Source organism: Herpailurus yagouaroundi, unplaced genomic scaffold (assembly GCF_014898765.1).
Source record: "Herpailurus yagouaroundi ecotype Mexico unplaced genomic scaffold, PumYag 29, whole genome shotgun sequence".
NCBI lineage: Eukaryota > Metazoa > Chordata > Mammalia > Carnivora > Felidae > Herpailurus > Herpailurus yagouaroundi.
The window spans coordinates 84,034,772-84,053,661 of NW_024412377.1; the positions used below are offsets into that span (position 1 = coordinate 84,034,772).

The 18,890-nt window shown below is 47.4% G+C and overlaps 1 protein-coding gene across 1 annotated transcript; it reads right to left on the reverse strand.

Annotated features, from left to right (window-relative positions):
* Positions 1–13,887: 13,887 nt before the first annotated feature.
* On the reverse strand, positions 13,888–14,663 carry NR2F1 (nuclear receptor subfamily 2 group F member 1; the record flags this gene model as incomplete). The annotated part of the gene is made up of 1 exon (XM_040448630.1): positions 13,888–14,663. A coding segment is annotated over one exon (330 nt), but the record flags the coding sequence as incomplete, so codon positions are not given.
* Between the last annotated feature and the right edge of the window lie 4,227 nt (positions 14,664–18,890).

Below are 18,890 nucleotides of genomic sequence, written 5' to 3' on the forward strand. Positions count from 1 at the left end.
GAGTAATTGAGCCGTAAATGTGCCCTAAATTCAGGTGCAGAGTTTCACTGAATTTTATTATCACCCAGATTAAGATGAGTAACTCCCACCTGAGCGCTACTTTAATCAAAAAGTGAACAAGGGTGACAAAAGCAAGGGCAATAATAACATTGCTAGCACTGTGCTAATCAAATATCCACAACTAGTTGAGAACAACGGTGCTAAAAAGCCGCTTTAATTCTGAAATGGAAGGTCCTGAGACACCGAGCGCCATCTAGCAAGCAAAGTTAGAATCAAAGTGCTCCTGAGTCCAGCACAGAGCACAGACACCAGAGGACTGGGAGGCAGAGAGGGACTTCAGGACGTACTTGCTGTGACTTAACCACCAGCCCCGTGTCACCTGAGCCCGGCTCTACCTGCAGTTTTCTACTCTTCACCCCACCAGCCAGTTCAAACAAACTTGACCACTGAGGTGAGACAGACCCTTTCCGCCTCAAGCTAAGGCTAAAGGACAGCTCCTCACAGGGTTGCTTATTGTCTTTAATTAGAACAAGCGGCCTTTCCATTCCCACCTCCCCCCCCGCCCAAACCAGCCCAGCGTCTAGCTAATTCTGCACCTTCCTATCCAGATGGGGACAAAGAGCAGCGCCTGAAAGGCTCACCTTGGGCTGACTTGACTCCCAGGGCTTCAGCGCAGAGGAAAGCACATCGCTGGGAAAACCTAGCAGGATTTGAGAAGTCATTCTGAGTTTACAGGGCTGCCCAGACGTCTCCTGTCAGGCAATCCGAGCTATCTCTGAGTGGCATAAGACACGGATTTACTTAACATGCCACGGATGGTCAGGGAAACTGAATGCTGCCTTCGAAATATAAATAGTATAACTTCAGTCTTCTCCAGGCAACCGGGTCTTTGATAGCTCCTTTGGCTGGAGAAAAGTCAAAGGTAGCTAGGACGCTGCCAAACAACGCCTGTTAGTTTGTAGCTTGAGGGGAAACACAGCACCTATCCCATTTTTTAGGTTTAAATGATGTTACCTAATTATATGAATATTCTGTGCAACTGGGCTAACAAAAGAAAGCTTCTGAGATTGTGATATGAAGAAAAGTAAAGAATAATCTACTAGTTTCTGTATAGGCGACAACCCCATAGTTCTCTTTTAAACCAGTCGATCTGAATTTGAAAAACCAAGAGGGCTCATCTCAATAATATGTCTGCTTTCTAAAGTACTTCTCTGTTCAGCCTTTCCAGAATTTCACTTTAAGGTTGGGAGGGGTGGGGGCAGAAACCCAATGCACATATATACTAGCCTTAAACTATCCTAATTTCTTGCTATTGATGATTGCCTTTGTAATAACTCATTGATTCACATTGTTCTTAGAATACAAAGCCAGAGCTTTGTATTTCTATTGTTCTGGCCCCTGCCCAACCCCACACATACAGTTTTTCCTGTGAAGTATTTTGTAAAAAACAACAACCATAACAACAACCAACCAAGCACATGCACACACACACACACACACACACCCTTAGAAAATGACTATTACAATATTCCAGTTGAGTTTTAAATACTACTCCACTCCCAGGTTTTGCTTCTCAATCAAAACAGGCATAATAGATATGAAATAACAGATCTCTTTATTTTCTCCTATGCTATTTACTGTGCAAAATAGCCACAGTGAGAATAAAAGAACCATTTGATAAGACTATGTTCAATGTGCTCATTAAAATATCTCCACAGGTTATAGTATTCACAGAAAAAAAAAATCACACAAAAACCATAACCCCTCCTCCAACAAACCTAAGCCAATAAAGACAGGATCTCAGAGCTTAATCGACAATTTCCAAAACATCTAAAGCATTTCCACGAACCCTCATTGCTTCCTGATGCCTGAAAACATATGTAAAGATCTCAGGATGGCAAATAGATACAATTCACACTGCCTTCTCTTCCTCTATGAAGTTCAGAGAAGTTCCCAGGCCAGTCTTGCCTCAGATCACAATAAAAATTTAACTTTTCTTTTTTTGGTGTCTTGTTAAATAGCACATTTCTCCATCAAGGTCTTCTTAAACACTGAACCTTCTCTTAGACAGGGTACCCAGCTGTTTAATTTAACATTGATTTATTGCTTTTAAAAGTAAATTTACACACATGCCAGCAGCGCTCCGTTTTGTTTCCCCAGACTCTGAGATTTATTTTCTACTTAGCGCTTGTCTGACAAAACAATGTCCTTTAACTTTATTACACATCGATGAGGAAATCTGTCTTATTTTTGCTTGGATTTATTGCTGTGTTGCTTGTGGGGACTTTTGTGATCCAGAAAGGCTGAGGTCCAAAAATAAATAGAAAATTAAACAGAGTTGATCACAAAATAATAGTCAAAACCTAGAATATGGCCCAGCATATACCAACCTGCTGGGGGTTGGGGGGTGCAAAAGGTTGAAGCTCCCTTAGTGAGTACAGCTACTCAGGAAGAAAACAAATTACTTTAATGGGCAGGTAGCATTTGAAAGTGAAGTGGTCAAATCTGAGTTCTGTAAAATCTCCAAGTTCTTGGTTAAAATGTATTAGGAATTATAGGGCAGGGGGGTACATCCGCATGACTTCCCACCCATGGCCGCCTTACCTCCGTGAAGAACTCCCAATTACCACAAGTTCGTGATGGCTGAGCCCAAGGGAATTAAGATGGACTTTGAAGCAGCTTTTACGGTACACTTCATCTACATTTGGGTTTTCTTTAGTTCTCATTAAAAGGGCCACTTTCTTCTTTTCATTGATATACTGTCTTTGTGTCCTTCATTTCACACTCTTTTAAAAAGTTCTCTCATCAGATCAAGTGCAAAAAGGAGGGATGACATAATAACCATCATAATCATGATAACAACAACAAACAACTGGTACTGTGGGTTGAAATCTTTTTTGAAAAGAAAGTTTTCTCCTCCATAAGGCATGGTCCTTCAACAATTAAAAAAAAAAAAGCTAGGGTTGAGAATGGAGATAATAAAAGTGTTTCTAAGATTAAATTATAAATACAGGCAGGCTTTAAAATCCGTGTGTGTGTGTGTGTGTGTGTGTGTGTGCGCGTGTATGATGAGCTGTCCTCTCCCAACCTGATTTTTCACAGAGGCATCTAATAATCAACTCAGAAGTGTTCAGATAAGGAAACTCTCTCTTTTCTAGTAGAAAGTAAAGATGTGGCAGGTTTTGCTACTAGGGTGAGGGAGAACTTTGTAAGATACTCCCTTTCTCTGCCTCACAAATACACCATCTTTAACTGAAGACCTCGTCTGAGAGCGTGCCTCATCGACCGCCTTATCCAGCCTGGTCAGTGAGTCCACAAAAACATGGGAAAATGTTTCAGTAATTTTTACCAGTCCGAAAAGATGTCTAAAAGTTAATAGAGCATTCTTCCTCCTGAAACACACCCACACACGTTTGCACACTCACTTGCCACCTAAGAAGAGAAAGAAAGGAATGGGAAAGGGAAGAAAAAGAAACATAGAAAGATCTCCGGCTTAAAAAGGGGAGGAGTGAGAGTAACTGCGAAACCTTGAAAATTCTCCTATTCATATTAGGAGGTCCCCCCCCCTTTCCCTGTTTGCCCTTTGAAAAGGAGTCCTGTCACTCAGAAAGGAGCTGTTTCTTCCACCTCCTCCCCATCCACCCACAAGTCGGCCCCCCTCAGCCTCACAGCCTGGCCCCGGCCCACCCCGCGGCCCTCCCCGCACACACAGTTTCCTCCAAGTGCTTTTCAAGTGAGAGCTGGAGAGGAGAGGTGCGGCTTCTCCAACGCAGAGCCAGACAAGTACTTCTGTCCCCGGCAGAGCGCGGCCCGGCGCGGCCGGCCCGAGGCGGGCACCGCTTTTTATGTCAAGAAGCCACCAGACACCCTGGGCTGACCGCCCCTCCCCGCGGCGGCCCCGCGTCGCGGCGCTCGAGCCGTCACGTGCCCGCGCCCCGCGCCCCACAGAGCCCTTTGTTAGCCCCTCGGTCCCCACGCGCGGCCGCAGCGGCTGGGCGGTGCCGCCGCACGGATGCTCCGGGATGACCGCGGGGCAACGGCCCGGCTCCGCCGCCGCCCTTTCGGACAGCCCTGAAACACCTAGGGCGGACGCCCGCCCCCCGCCCCCGCCCCCGCCAGCACTTTGCGGAACAAGATCCCCCGCACTTTGGGGGAAACGGATCCGGGCCACCCCCTATGTTTCAAACCAAAGGCACAAAGGGGGGTTAGAGGCCCGAGGAGGGCGCGCCTCCGCACAGGGGAGTAACCACTGGGCTGACTTCCCTCCTCCTTTCCATTCCGCCTCACCAGTTTCTCCTTTTTTTTTTTTTTTCCTCTTCTCTTATCCTCTGCCACGCTCAGAGGCTCGGTGGGTGGGAGTGTGTGTGTGTGTGTAAATGTGTGTGTGCGTGTGTGCACTTAGGTGGAAATTTCATAAGAATATGCTCTCCACTTATAAACTTGCCAGGATGGGGGAGTATGCTCTCGAGTAAATGCACTGGTGGGAGAGTTTAAGCGACTTATTTGGGAGGAAATAGGGGGTCAGATTTGGACTAAGTGGAACATCTGCAAAACATTCAAGCAGCTTATTCAACAAAGAATCTAGCCATTTATTGTAGAAATAATAAAAAGCCACTAATGATTATGGTTCCCACCCCTTCCCCCAAAAGGCCAAATCCTAATGAAATAATTCAAAGGTAGGCCTCATTTCCTAATAGTGGAATTAAACAACAACAAAAAAGAGCCCAACTAAACTTTCCAGCTCTGCTTTCTTAAGGGCCTGGGAACCTTGCTGAGAAATTAGGTAAATAAAAGGCGGGCTGGAATTTCTGTTGAGCTGGCTCAGGCTGCAGTGCCCCGACTTGCACATAGTTCTGCTTTGGTACACAATTAAATTACAGTAAATTCCTCTCTAAATAATAAAATTGAGAAGACTCTTCAGGATTCGAAGATGTCTGGGGTTAAGTAGCTTTTAAACCGTCAGTTTTTAAATGGTTTGTGCAATGAATAGCTACCTTTAAATCCTAAAACCATTATAAATATGCTATACATCTGCGTGCCAGTTTATCTCTCCATATTTCTTTTTAAAATGAGGGAAGCATTCATAAAAAGCTACTTGGCACACTTTATTTTAGGAAAGCAGATGTTAATTTTTTCACGTATCATTTTATGACCAAGTACATGTGTAACGTTGGAAAGCATCCAGAACGCCTCTATTATTTGCTAAATGACTGTTAGTTGAAGCATATTATTCTCAGCCTAACCATGGTATAGGTTATATCAATAAAGTAAACATCTGTGGGTTTTGTGTTTTTTTTTTTTTTTAACCAGGGAAGGGGGTATAAAGAGTTACTATAAATGAGGGGGAAAAAGAGTTTGGGTAGGAAGGGCACACCTGCGTTGTAGCAAATAGGATATTTATATTGTTCGGTGCAAAACAAAGTCCCTCAGTTGGGCACTCGGGGATATTTACATGGCGGGAGATAAAGTTGAAAGCCTTTCCTGGCGTGCCAAATGGGATTCTCCCTGTGGCCTTCTGCGTCGCTAGATAACAGGTACTGAGCGCTCCTGGCGGCGTCGGGCCTTTGCCCGCCGCACCCCCCTCCCCCGCGAGCCAGCCCCAGGCCCAGCCCGAGTTGAGCCAGGCGCTCAGGCTCTAGGAATTCCCAGGCACGGCGGAAATTTCAGCGGGGTTCCCAGCCTAGAAATATGCTCAGGAAGCGTCCTCATTTGCCCTGCGTCGCTCGAGGACGCCGGCGCCCAGGATAAGCCAGTGGCGTGATAATTAATGGAATACAATATTTATGGTCCGATGTATTGACTCTGAGGCAAGCGCGCCGTGTAGACAGTCCGTGGGGGTCTGACAAACAGGAGGTGAGTGAACAAACGTAATGACCAGAGTATTTATGTCTATCCGGTTTACTCGCTTAAACCTGAGGTATGTAACATCATGATAAATATTAATATCCACCTAGACAGCTCCACCGTCCTCCTAAGCTCTCCCTTCCCGAGCGCTGCCCTTTACAAAAAGGCCAGGGAGGAGGTTTTTAACATAAAATGCTGCAAATATGAAAAATAGGTCACCAATAAAATTGGTCTCAGCATGGAGCGTAATTGCAACAAAGTGCCGCCGAGTAAAATCGAGGAGTGAGCTGGCTGAGGCGGCACAGTCGCGAACCATCTGGTGTGTATTAAAAGTGGTGCTGTAAATATTGCTGAGAGCTAATGCATTATCGGCTTCTATAAGTGCACAGGGCCTGTAAGCTTTCCATATGTTAGAATATGTAGATCGGGGGAGAGCAGAGAAAGGTGTCCCATCAATTGCGGGCTTCTGAAGCATTGTTTTGCCCACTCTTTGTGGAATTTTGGTCAAAAAGTGTAGAATATTCATTCTCAATTTTTCCCTCCCGCCCCCTCCCTTTCCCCTCTTCTCTCAGCTCGCTCTTTCTCTTTTTCTCTAGCTCTTTCTCCCAGCTCCCTCCTTCCATCCCCTCCTCCTCCCTCCCTTCTCTCCAAGGGGATAGGACAGGCATTGCTGACGTCACTTCACATCAGTAAAAGAGTAACTGTTTCAGAGAGAGGGAGAAAAAATTCATCTGTTTTTCATCAGTGCTAAAGTTTTGCCTTTTTAATAGAAATGAGCTGCCCAGCCTGAGTACTCCTTCTGTTCTGAAGCGGTTTTTTGGGGGGGGGGAGGGGGGGTTGGAGAGGTGGTCAAAGAGATTGGGAGGTGTTCTTCATCCCTGGAGCTGAATCATCCTATAAGTGGTTCTAATGCCAGAATCAGTTCAAATGGATGAAACTAATTAAAGTAAAGATGATGTCTTCTAGAGACTTCACATCCACACCTACTAGGCAACTTTTGCCAAGGAGGGTGGAGGGCTTCTGGCTCCTTGGTACTTCTGCTTTGAGTCCTGGAACTTCTTCCCTACTCTCCGGTTCCTGTCTTCATAATTCCACCCCCCACACACCGAAACCGCCACACACAGCACAGCTAATAATTTTCCTGCTGTCACATTACTTTTCTAGGGAAATCAGAGTCCTCCTTTTCCTGCCGCTACCCCACATTTAAGAGTTTACTCTAATTACCCCCTCATCTCCTCTGAGGTCCCCCCCTCCCATATCCCTCAGCTACAGGTTTTTACACAAACCCAGTGCTAGGAAATCTCCTCACATTGTCCCACAGAGATCGTTTTCTGTCTCCCGAAGTTGTCCTCGCCTCATTCATTCTCCCTATTCCATGTCATCCTCCCCTTCCGTCCCCTTCCCCTTCTTCTCTGCCCACCTCTCCCTCTTGTGCGCACACAGGACAAACCTCCGGCACTTCCAGTGTGGATAAACCTGCTGGTCGTGACAACCCAAGTTCAATCAGCAAATAAATAAAACTCTTACTTTTTTTTTTTTGGCTGCCGGCTGCATTCCCCCTCTGGCCGTTGCCTCCTTTAATTATAGGAGCTATATTTCTTCCCTGGGAGACATTCGAGGGGATTTTTAGTTGGAAACTCGTTTCTGCTGAGTTATTTTGGAGCCAGGACCAGTGAGTGAGTGGTCCGTACCCACAGGCTTTGAGTGAAGTGCAGATTGAGACATATCGAGTTCCCTCTAAAAGGATCATTTCATGTGGGAGGTTGGACACAAAGTTTGCACTCGTGACTGGCATTCCAGTGAGAGACATGCATATTTTAAAACAACAAAGCAAGCAAGAAAGAAGGCTTAGGGGAGGGGGGAAAACTTGGAAAGAAGTTACTAAGTGACAAACATCTGTCAACATGGGATAATTTGTACACTCCGATGTAAAACTATCTGCCTCGTTTGATGGAGTTCAAGGCACAGGATCTAGGAGAGCAGTACATAAGTATTTATCCCTGTGACATGTAGTTAACTAAGACACTTTTCCCAAAATAGGTGTAAGGTGATTAAAACTGCATGAATGAGTATAATTTAAAAATGTTTCTTAGAATAGTGGAGGCCTCTAAAATTGCACATTTCTGATAGTTAACACAAAATCAGACCCTATTTAATTTTGAAAGATGTGCTTTATTCAAACAACGGACTGATAAAGTAATAAGCAGAACATTTATTGTAGAAAATCAGAAGAATTTTATCATAACAAAAACAAAGCCAAGCAGAAGAAAGAAGAGAAACAAAAATCTCAAACAACCCCTGGTTGCTATGTTCTAGAAATCTTTACCAGCTTTATATGTGCATGTGAGCCAAACATATAAACATCCACCTCTCTGCATGTCAACAAGGAGAAATGGCAAAATATTTTCAGAGAATTTTCTCTCTCGTTTAAGCCTGGAGTTTCAACAAACATATTACACTTTAAGAGAGAAAAGCAAAAAAAAAGTTCCTGCTTTAGGAGGGAAGTTTTAAAAAGCAGAGTGAACGATCAGGCAAGATCCCGAAACGTCTCTTTATACCCTGAATCTCCATCAACCACATGGAAGTTCAGGCTCCAGCTTCCACCGAGAAATCTTTTTCTCCTCCAGATCTGAAGACAAAAGGAGAGGAGGCCTGGTGGTGAGCGGGATATCTCTGTTAGTTGTCAGCACAGGTCCATGGGTTAGGAATGCTAATGAGCCTCTTGGCCAGCTGAAGACTAGGTTCTCTCTCGCACACCCTGACGCTCACACACACACTCGGGCTCCTGCATGCCGACTGACAAGCACACAGACAGAGCCTCGTGCTCGATCCTGTCTCTCTCCTTTTTCCTCTGAGCCCAGAGATCGATCGCTGACCCCAATGTTGGGCCAATGCTTTATTTATCTGGCTGCGCAATGATATTATCAGCCTTAAACGTTATATACAGCAAATGTCCTCCTAAATCAACACAATAGGATAGCTTGCAGAGACCAGCCTGGTCTGTCTTAAAGAAATCCCTCGCTATCTTTCTTTCTCGTTCTCCCTCTCCCCTCCCTTACAGACACCCCTTCTCCTTTCTACCTTTACAACTAGGGATATTTTATACGCTGGACTTGGGGATTTGATCCCTCGCTTTCAGCTTGGTTGGAGGAGGCCTCAGCAGACTAAGAGATGGATAGACACCATTATCCACCCATCACTGTGATCTCCATCCGGGGTTCCCTTGTGAGCCGGATCCAAGTGCCTAGACCCACTCTATTCACAAGACCCGGATTTCTCAAAATTGGGGTAGAAGAGAAGGCGAGGGGTGGAGAATCGAGTGTGCAACCTTGCACCGTGTTAATTGTTTTCTTTCCTCTCAATTACATTCATAAACCTATTTTCTGCATTGCATGTTATTTCTTTGTGCTTCAAAATTGAAACCACGTGCAGCCTTCTTCCCTCCGCACACACAATAAATGCTCTGCCCCCTCCCCCAACCCATCACACAACTATTTACATCTTGGTTACTCACTCTGCGCTTCGGCCCAGCCCGGGAGAAGAAATTGGCCCCATGGGATTAGGTGAGGCTTTGTAAAAGCATCTCTCAAATCCGTATCTCGGGCCTCCATCTGGGAGAGAGGCTCCTGGACTCCCCTCCGGGGCCTCCTCCCACCCCCTCCTCGCACAGGTGGTTGCGGCTCACTCTGGGAGAGCTAGCAGGAAGGACATCCTGGGAGGAAGGCAGCTTCGCAGTGTCCCGCCCGGCCTACCCTCTGCCCGCCCCTCACCCAGGCCTTTCTGCCCGCCCGCGGGGGGTCAGCGGTGGCGGCGAGCTCGCCTCGGCTGCGCCCTGGTCCACGCGCCCTGGGCGCGGCAGGAACCCCGCAGGGAGCGGCTGCTCCCTGGGGAGCATTCCAGAACCGGGCCCTCCCAGGCAAAGAAGTCCCACCAAAAATAAATAAATAAATAAACTCCAAAGGGGGGAGGGGGAGCTGGAAAATGGATTCGCTGACAAGGAGAGATAATAAATGAGAGGCGCTTTCAGATAGATATCTCAGACGTGAAATTGCGCCCAGCTGGTTGTGTAAGCAAACAAATAGTTTCATGTTAGGAACTCTCAACTTGTGGCTTGATGAATAGAACACGACAGAGGTAAATGGGTCTTTAACTCATTTAGGAATACAACTCTTTGGCTTTGCAAGTAAAAGGCCCAGTGACGCCACGAATCCTGAGCAGGCCCTCTAACAAGAGTTTTATTAGTTTCCACTTGTGTCTCCCGGCCTACCCTCCCCGCTCTCCATGGTTTTCCATTTGTAGAGACATTCAGGTGATTTGTTCTGAAGAATCGAGGAGCTTACAGGAGGTGATTGTGGCACTGTAGGAGATACAAGGACTGCCTATACGCTGAAGAGGAGGATTTTTTTTTTTTTAAAGAAAACTTTTTGCACTCACCAAGCAGCCGAGCTCAGGTGGGTTTGGATCGAGGGAGCTCCATATCCCTAGTGCCCCTGAGCTCAAAGCTGGTCGGTGGGCCTCCGGGAGCCCTGTGAGACCCTTTCCGACAGCCAGAGACCGAGGGCCTGAACCAACGTAAGGGGCAGAGTCCCGGAAGCCCAAGGTTGTTCCGGTGGCCAGAAGGGAGGCCCATTCCCACCCCTGGGCTTCCCCCAGGCCTGGTCGCAGGGTGGGGTGTGCCTGTGGGGGCAGAGGTCGCATCTTAACTCCCTTGCGCCATTCTTTGTCCCCAGGCGGCGGAGGAGCCGCAGCCTGGTACCCTAGAGAGTCCTAGAGGATAGCGCGTCCTAAGATGGCTTTTTTTTTTTTTTGATGCTTTCAGAAAAGCTTGTGGCTAAAGTAGTTTAAACCGACTTCAAAGCCCCTAAATTTCTCAGTCGCCCAGCAAGCGTTTGGGTTAGAAGAGGGAGTGTTTGACTTTCATGTGTCACAGGTAATTTTGAGAGGGAAGTCACCTTGTGTGGGCCGCTCTCCAACTGTTAAGCTGTATTTCCTCTGGTCCCGGGGACCCAGTCAGTCGTATCCCACCCGGTTAGCCCAATCCTATTCTCCCAACTCCTTAGGGCTGCTAAGCCTCCGTAGGCCGAGGCATGACTGCGAGCCCCAAGGTGACCGTAGGACCTACACCTGCCTGTGGCCTCACACCCAAGTTCCACTGCTCCCCCTGGCGCTCGTTTCGAAAGCGGGCTCATCGCTCAGGGGCCTCCCGGCGGCCACCCAGGCAGAGGAGACTCCCACCTGCTCCATGTCTCCTTTTGCCCACTGGCTTCCAGGATCTGAGGGGGCACGGGACCTTGAACGGAAGCGGCCCGACCCCTACTGGGGCTGCCCTTCGCACAGCAAGGAGGCCCCGGGGCCACTAGAGCCCCCCAGCTCTTGGGCCACGGACACTGGTCAGTCCCGCCAAGGAGCCTTTAAAACGCCCTGGGAGCAGAGAGGACGCTTTCTCGTGGTCGGAAGGTTTAACCCATGGCTTAAACGCTGCAGTCTCGGCTCCAAAACGTGCCTTAGCAGGATCAGATTTGTGGGTCCCGACCGCGCGCTCTGAGAGTGAAAAACCACGGAATGCAGGCAGCCGGTCTTGTACCGCGGGGTCGCCCACAGGGCCACTGAATCTCTGGGGAGTCTCTGTCTCTCTGGCTGGGACACACAGAGACCTCTGAAGACAACTGCCTTTCCGTATGTACCAGGGAGACAGCACAGGAGAAACCCTCTGCCTGCGGGTCCCTAGGCCGGCCCCGCCAAGAATGGGAGCCGACCACCTTTTCCCTCTCTCTTCCGCTCGGCCCCAAGTGTCCTGGTTCCTGGACTGAGTCTGCGAAGGGGTCTGTGAAGCCATACGTAGGAAGGCCTGCTCTGCTTCCTACACCGTGCTTGGCCAGCCCGGGTCTTGCACCCAGGCTGAGGAGGGTCGCCGGATCCCTCAGGCCATGGGCAGCGCTTCCAGCCTCGTCAGGCAAGAGGCAGGTTACCGCTGTCACCTCTGGACCCCACAGCAAGTGCCTCCTAAACCCCGGGCCTCGGCTTGCGGGCCAGTCCCCACACTGGGCACTTTGTGCTTGGGCCTCCATATTGACATTAATTGAAAAATACGTTTCCGACCTACAAAAATGTTTATCTGTTTTCATCAGAGGGATCACACTGTAATGAATATATTTACATCTCATTTCAAGAAAGGCAGCAAAGATCCGTGAGCGTTTGGAGGCAGCTCGATTCCCCTCCCCCTCCGCGCCCGGCTGCTGCCTACCCCACCCCAATTCCCACATTCCCTGATCCCGCAGCCCGGGAGGGCTCTCGGAGACTTCCTGGGAGGCGGTCAGGGGTTAAATAGGAGCTCTTCCCTCGCCCCTCCTGCCTTGGGTGCTCACTGTGCAGGGAAGTCAGCCTAGGCCCAAAGACACTACCCCTGGGTGTAGTGCAAAGGCTGAGGCCCAAGGCAGGTGGGGACCCATGGGACGGTGGGACGGCCTCTGGCGGCCCCACACACCACACGCGGTACCCGCCCAGTCTCCCAAAGTCTCAGGCCGGGCGGCGGGCGACCTGCGGGGGTTTCTCCACACAGAGCCCGGCATTGCCCAGGCTGCACTGCACCTAGAACAGGAAGACTTCGGGCGGCTTAGAGCTTGTTAATACATTTTTTAAAGAGTGGGGGAACCTGGAGATTCCCAGGCAGCAAAGGAAAGCAAAACTTTTGTCAATGACTTCTGAAAGTGAAGCACTTGCCTCATCCAAGGCCTGTTTGGGGTGAGGGGCGGGAGAGGAGGTGAGAGGTGTTATTTCAAAAGATCGGGCTTTATTAATACGTTAGGAAAAAGCTCCCTTGGTAGTATGTGTTCTCGCAACACCGACTAGAATCCTATAAAACATTCATGCTCCAAAAGCTGTAACAGAGAGCAGCACCCCCCCCCCCAACCTTCGCCCCCTGCACACCCAAAGTGAGGCCTCAGCGTTAGGTTTCTGCCCTGAATGCTCCAATAGGGCCTAAACGCTGCTTCTGTAAATAGTGTAATCTAGCCTACCTAGCTCACCAACCCCCAGGTTCCAGGTCCACGTCCCTAAGTGCCACAGGAGGGCCTTTCTGTTCGCTCAACTGAGCTTGAGAGCCCTCCAGGGAACCCCTGTCACAGGGTCTGGAGTGAAGGGTAAACCCTAGCCTGCTGTGCTCCGGACCAAAGGGGGAGCAAAGCTAGGTTTGGCAGCGCTGAGGCCCTCTGTCTCCCAGAGCTGAGGAGGGGCCAATGGTCTTCTGAGAGGCTTCTGAGCTGCCCTCTCCTCCCTAGACCCCCCCAGTCAGCTCTCCATGCCTCTCTTCACAGCCTCTCCAGCCAGGCACGTTCCCACCTGCAGTCACTGTAGCTGGTGGCTACCGAGACTAGGCCTCCACTTGGGGCCGAGCCGAGCCTACCCCAGCTGCCTGCTTAGCTCCATGCGGAGCACCAGCCACCCGAGAGGTGACATGAGCTGCTGGGGGCAACCAAGGTGCCCTGCCCTCTCCCTGCCCACCCCAGCCCATGCAGAGCCTGATCCCCTGCATTTACAAAACCAAGGCAGCGTCTTGGGTTTAGGAAATAAATCTAGACAACTTTGTAATGGACCTTAAAAGTTTCCACCTCACCTCCCCATTCTAATAATAATTGCAGTGAAAATTAATTGGAGGGTTCTCTTGCACTTATGACATCTGTCAAGTAACCAGACACATGGGTTTTGCTAAATTCTTTTATTTTTGTTTAAATTTTCACTTCAATTTTAATTCTTGAAGAACAGCCTCGACAACATATATCGCACTCATTATAAGAAGCAAAGGGTTATATCAAAAATTATTAGTATAGAATCACAGGAAATCTGGTTTGGAACCAGAAAAAAATACAAAACAGATATAGATACATAGACACAGGACAATTTTTTTATAATTATTTGGAAAATGTTATTTTCCCCTAATTCTTGTTTCCTTTTTTTATGTGCATACGATGTTTAAATTTTACAAAAAAATGAAAATAAAGACTAGTATTTTACAAAATGAATAACAATGTTTGGGGTGTGTATGTGTGTTTGTGTGTGCGTGTGTGTGTGTGTGTTTCTACATAGAATTCAGTCCACTTCCATGTGTGTTGTTTTTCTGTACAGAATATATCCACATCCGTCCACAATAAATCCTGGAAGGTCCATTAGTCTCCTTCTGTTTTATTAAAATTCTCATGGTCCTCTCTTCAAATTTTTTTTTTTTTCCTTTTCTCACCAGACACAAGGTCCTTTTTCTTTCCTTTCCAACTTGTTCACAGATCTGATCCTAAAGAGAGTCTCTTTTTCTCCTGGTTTGCAGCTCGGGTTGCATTCCTGCAGGGTGGGCTGCTCCTGTTGGCCCAGCCCACCTCCCCCCTGCCTGGCTGCACCCTGCAACAGCCACCTGATGTCCCCGAAGCTTTGGAGTCCATGGCCCCCGCCGGTCCTCTGAGTCTCTAGGGGGGTGGGGGCAGGTGGGAAGCGCCCAAGGTCTAGGAGCACTGGATGGACATGTAAGGCCAGTTGAAGCTGCTCCCAGACAGTAACATATCCCGGATGAGAGTTTCGATGGGGGTTTTACCTACCAAACGGACGAAGAAGAGCTGCTCGATGACCGAGGAGGACACGGTACGCAGGGAGGGCAGTCGCAGTAGGAGTTTGCCGAAGCGGCTGGGCTGGTTAGGGTACTGGCTCCTCACATACTCCTCCAGTGCACACTGCGACTTCTCTTGCAGGCTCTCGATATGGGCGGCATCCGACAGGCCACAGGCATCTGCCCGAGCAGCCACAAGAAGGAGACACAAGAGGAGAGGATACACAGGTTAGTGAACAGCAAAGGAACAAACAAGTCATTCAATTTTTTTTTAAGTTGGTAAAAGAGGGAAAAAGAAAGAGAAGGGAAAAGAAAAAAAAATCTTCCTCTCCATACCTCCCCAATCCTTCCTCACCATTCCCCCCACTCAGACCCCAGTACAAATAAAAATAAATCAAACCCCCACCAAGCCTAGGGGAGCTGGAGACAGAAGCACACACATGCAGAGGCAGCAACCTCTCTAGTCTCTTTGTTTTTCCTCTTTCACCTTTGGATTAAATAATGTACGATGCTGGAGCCATGTTTGCTGTGCGTAGCAACCTGTCCTCCGCCTGCAGGGGTGCATCTTTCCGCTGTGCTCATTAAAGTGAGGACTTTTGCCCCTTTTGCCCCTGATTTCAGGGTGTTCAGAAGCCCTGAAGAAATATGTAGCCTGGAGGTAGTTCTTACAGGCTTCTTGGAGTCCTCCCTCTCAAACCCAAATGACCCCAACCAAAATCTTCAAGGAGAACCTAGATTGTATAGTGAACAAACGCATGGGAGGGGGAAGGAGTCATGGGCTGGCATTGCATGGAATCAGATCAAGCCCATGCTTTAGCACTATAGGATTTGAGATCCACTATCTATGCAAGCAAGAACTCTGCAGCAAATCCTTGGTGAGGGTGTATACTTCTATCTGTGCTTTAGATCAAGTAATTGAAAATTGGTCACATCTCTGTAAGCTGTATAATAATCAGGAGGAATATGGCTCAGTTACTCCAGGCTGCAGGAAGGAGACATCTTCAGCGATCAGACACAAAGCTGGGCTAGAGGCAGCTGCTGTTGCTGTTTCCAAACTGGGAGCTGGGGAGTTTAGGGGGGATTTGGGGAGATGGGCTTCCTGTTGCAGGACCAAGGGGAAAAAGGCACTTGCACACAATGACAGCATCTTAAAACCTGTGTGTTTATCTCATATCAACCAAGGCTCCTCACGGTCTCCTAAAAATATTTCAAGACAGCAGTTTATACTATATCAACTAACTAACTAAAGGCGAAGAAATGGAAGAGAAGGGGGAATTAGAGGAATGAAGTGAAAGCTTCCTCTCTGAGTTCAAACACCCATGCTATTTCTTGTATTAATAATAAATATTTTAAAAACAGGAAGATCACAGAGGAGCCCTTAGCCAGTCAGGAGGTTGACTAGAGATCAAAGGCAGAGTTTGCTAATATATAGATCTGGGAAGAAACTCATACATGGCAATGCCCCCAAAAGGACGTTATATAATTGTGAATGGGTAAATGTGACCCTAAGAAGTCACACCAAATGATTCAAAGTGAAACCCGTGTCTGCTGAGTTCCTCAGCTTTATGTCTTTATATTTCAAGAATTGGGATGTACAAAGCATTCTAACACCTTCATCTACAAGGCAATGGCCTTGAGCAAAAATACAAATAAAACCAGTGCTAATTCAAGAACTTCTAAGGCAGGTCCCCTCTGACCCCAGATCCAGAATGGGTTCCTCTCAGATGTCTAATTACTCCAGCCAGCCACTTGGGTGCATCCACACTGGCCTGACTGGGGAAGCCAGTGAGATTTTTATGGCTAGAAGGGCGAGGGCAGAAGCACTTTGGGGCTTCACTGCTTAGAGAGGGGACCCTGAGGTCTGCCCTTGGTCCTGATTGCTAACCTGGCCCTGCTGAAAGGCCACTATGCAGACTCATATTTACATATATCTTGCTTTACATGCATTATCTGCCCATTATGCCACAGGATCCCTTTCAGCCTTAGACAATGCAGGATGAAAAAGACCCACTGATACCCCAGCAGATTTTTTTTCTTTTAATCACCCATATGGCATTCCCTCAGGTCTGTAAAATATTTATCTGATATTTACAATTGGGCCCCCAGAGTGCAAGGACACTACTCTTCTCCCAGCTATGTCACTCCAAAAGAGAGAAGCCCAGGAAAGGCTTACTTGGGCCCTGTGCTGGCTGCTTGGATTTCTTTCCTCCTCTGAAGGCAGAATGCCTGTAGCTGGGCCTGGCTGCCAGGTGCCAGCCGGCCAGCTCTGTGGCCTCTCTCCAGCAGGAGTCCTACTTCAGGCCTGGATTCCCACTCTAGATATTCATTCCCTCTCTGGATATTCCTGCAACAGGATCCCCCCCCAACTATGGATAGATAGTGTGAGCTCTCAGATCGATTGGGTGGTTGTGGTAGCAAAGCTAGGTGAGCAGGGGGTGTAACGCAGTACATACTTAGACCCCAGGAGATATACCCAAGATAAGAAAAGGGGGTAGAAACGTACAAAATCAATGTCTCACTTTTTATATGGTAGTGTCAATATTTCTCCTAAAGTATATGGGAAAGAAATTATGTAAATAAATAACCATAACTACTCAGGCCCTCCCGGCTTAGCCTTTGTAGTGCAGAGAATGTATTTCATGTTGTGCATTCAGAAGAGTTTAGTGTTCAGGAAATATAGATGTAATCAGCTGCCATAACTAGAAATCAAAGTTATTATTGTGGTGAAAATGGATTTATTGTATTTATGTTAACTAGATGGCTCCTTTCAGAGGAGGTCCCATTTATTTGAGGGAACATTTAGGTGTATGAATTAATGAATTTTTAAAAAAAGTAAGTTCAGGTCATGACCTAGTCCTTGGATGCTGTCCAGAATATTAAGGATTAAGCATACCATCCGGAGGCCAAATGTGAAAACCACCACAGGGAACCCCCGTGCCAGCTTCAAATACTTAGCCGGAGCAAACCTCGTTGGACAATATGTCTAAAACTGTCTTTTCCATCATTCAAAGTTTGCTTAAAAGTTGGATGACTTTGAGAAGGCTTCCCATGAATTCCCTTCTGGCTAGCAATCAAAACAAGTTTAGTCAAAAGTGGAAATGTGTTGTATGGAGGAGGGGGGTGAATTACTACTGACAGCTCCATTTCCACTTTCAGATATTCTGCTTGCAATTTCCAACAAAATAATGTTATTGTTCGCTTCTCAGCCTCCTTTGCACCTTGAAGACTTTGTTCAAGTAACTTCTTCGGGAAAACTTTTTAAAAAGGAACACTTTTCACGGGGATGTTTTAGGATGGCAAGTTGAAAGAAAAGCATGAATAATTCCACAATCCTCCCTGCAGCCAGCACGGTCCTTGCCTCTCTCTGGGAAAGGGCAGGAGATCAGAAAAGTCAAGGGAGTTCAAAGAACCTTAGTAGGGGACAAGGGAAAGGGAGGAAAGATCTTTCCTGAGAAGACCTCTGTCCAGCTCCAAGTCACATTTCTGCTTCAAGACACCTCACTGGATGAGATTTTTAAAACCCCAGCTTCCCCGACACTGGCTTGCTTCCTGATTAATTTGGCTAAAGAGCTGGGTAGTAGAGAGCCAGCCAGGCCCCAGGCCTGCCAGAGCTAAAGCAGCCCGGTTGCTGCTTCCCAGGCTCTTTGTCACTTTTGAAAAACACGTTTCCATCAAGAAGACTTATTAAGATAAAATGCATTCAAACACTGAGGAGGCTATTCAATAAATCTTCCATTTGTTTTAAGGTTTGCACTTTATCCTCTTGCAAAGAATAACTCCCTCTCCCACTAGCAGACCTGCATTTGCACTGAAAGTAAAAGGGGGGCAGTCCAAGTCCATGGCTCTGGCCACCCTGCATACAAATGAGATGCTCTTGTCTAAATAAATTATCTGCTGTTCAGATCGATATTAATACTACATTTGCTACATTACAATATTGTGCAAATTTAAGAGTCATTTTAATACAATGTAAATACGATTCTTCACGCATGAAAGCCAGGAAATATTGATAGATTATACCATTGCTTACTGTTCAACAAGGCCTTGGGAAAGGGGTTTTGCCATCTCTGCTCAGGAATGGTTTTAATTTGGCCTTTGGAGGTCCTGGCTCTAGGATAGATTTATTAGGATGGTTTATTTGTTCTCTGAATGGAGAAATTAAAAACAATAGTGCCAATAATGGGGGTAAAGCTGCAGCTAACCCTACTCGCAGTGGGCAAGGCCGGAGACCCAATCTGAGCAGCTCTGTTCCCCACCAGCCTCCTTTCTGGCTTTGTTTATATTTCCCCCCATTACCTGCTGTCCCGGGTGTTTATATGTTTCCCTCTTGCAGGTTACAATAATAAAAAGCGGGCAGTGTTCTCAGAGGCTCAGACTAGAGCCTTCAAAGGCAACGTTAATGCACTTTCCTGGAAGTTAATTTGAACCATCTATCATAAGAGAAATTGTTAACATG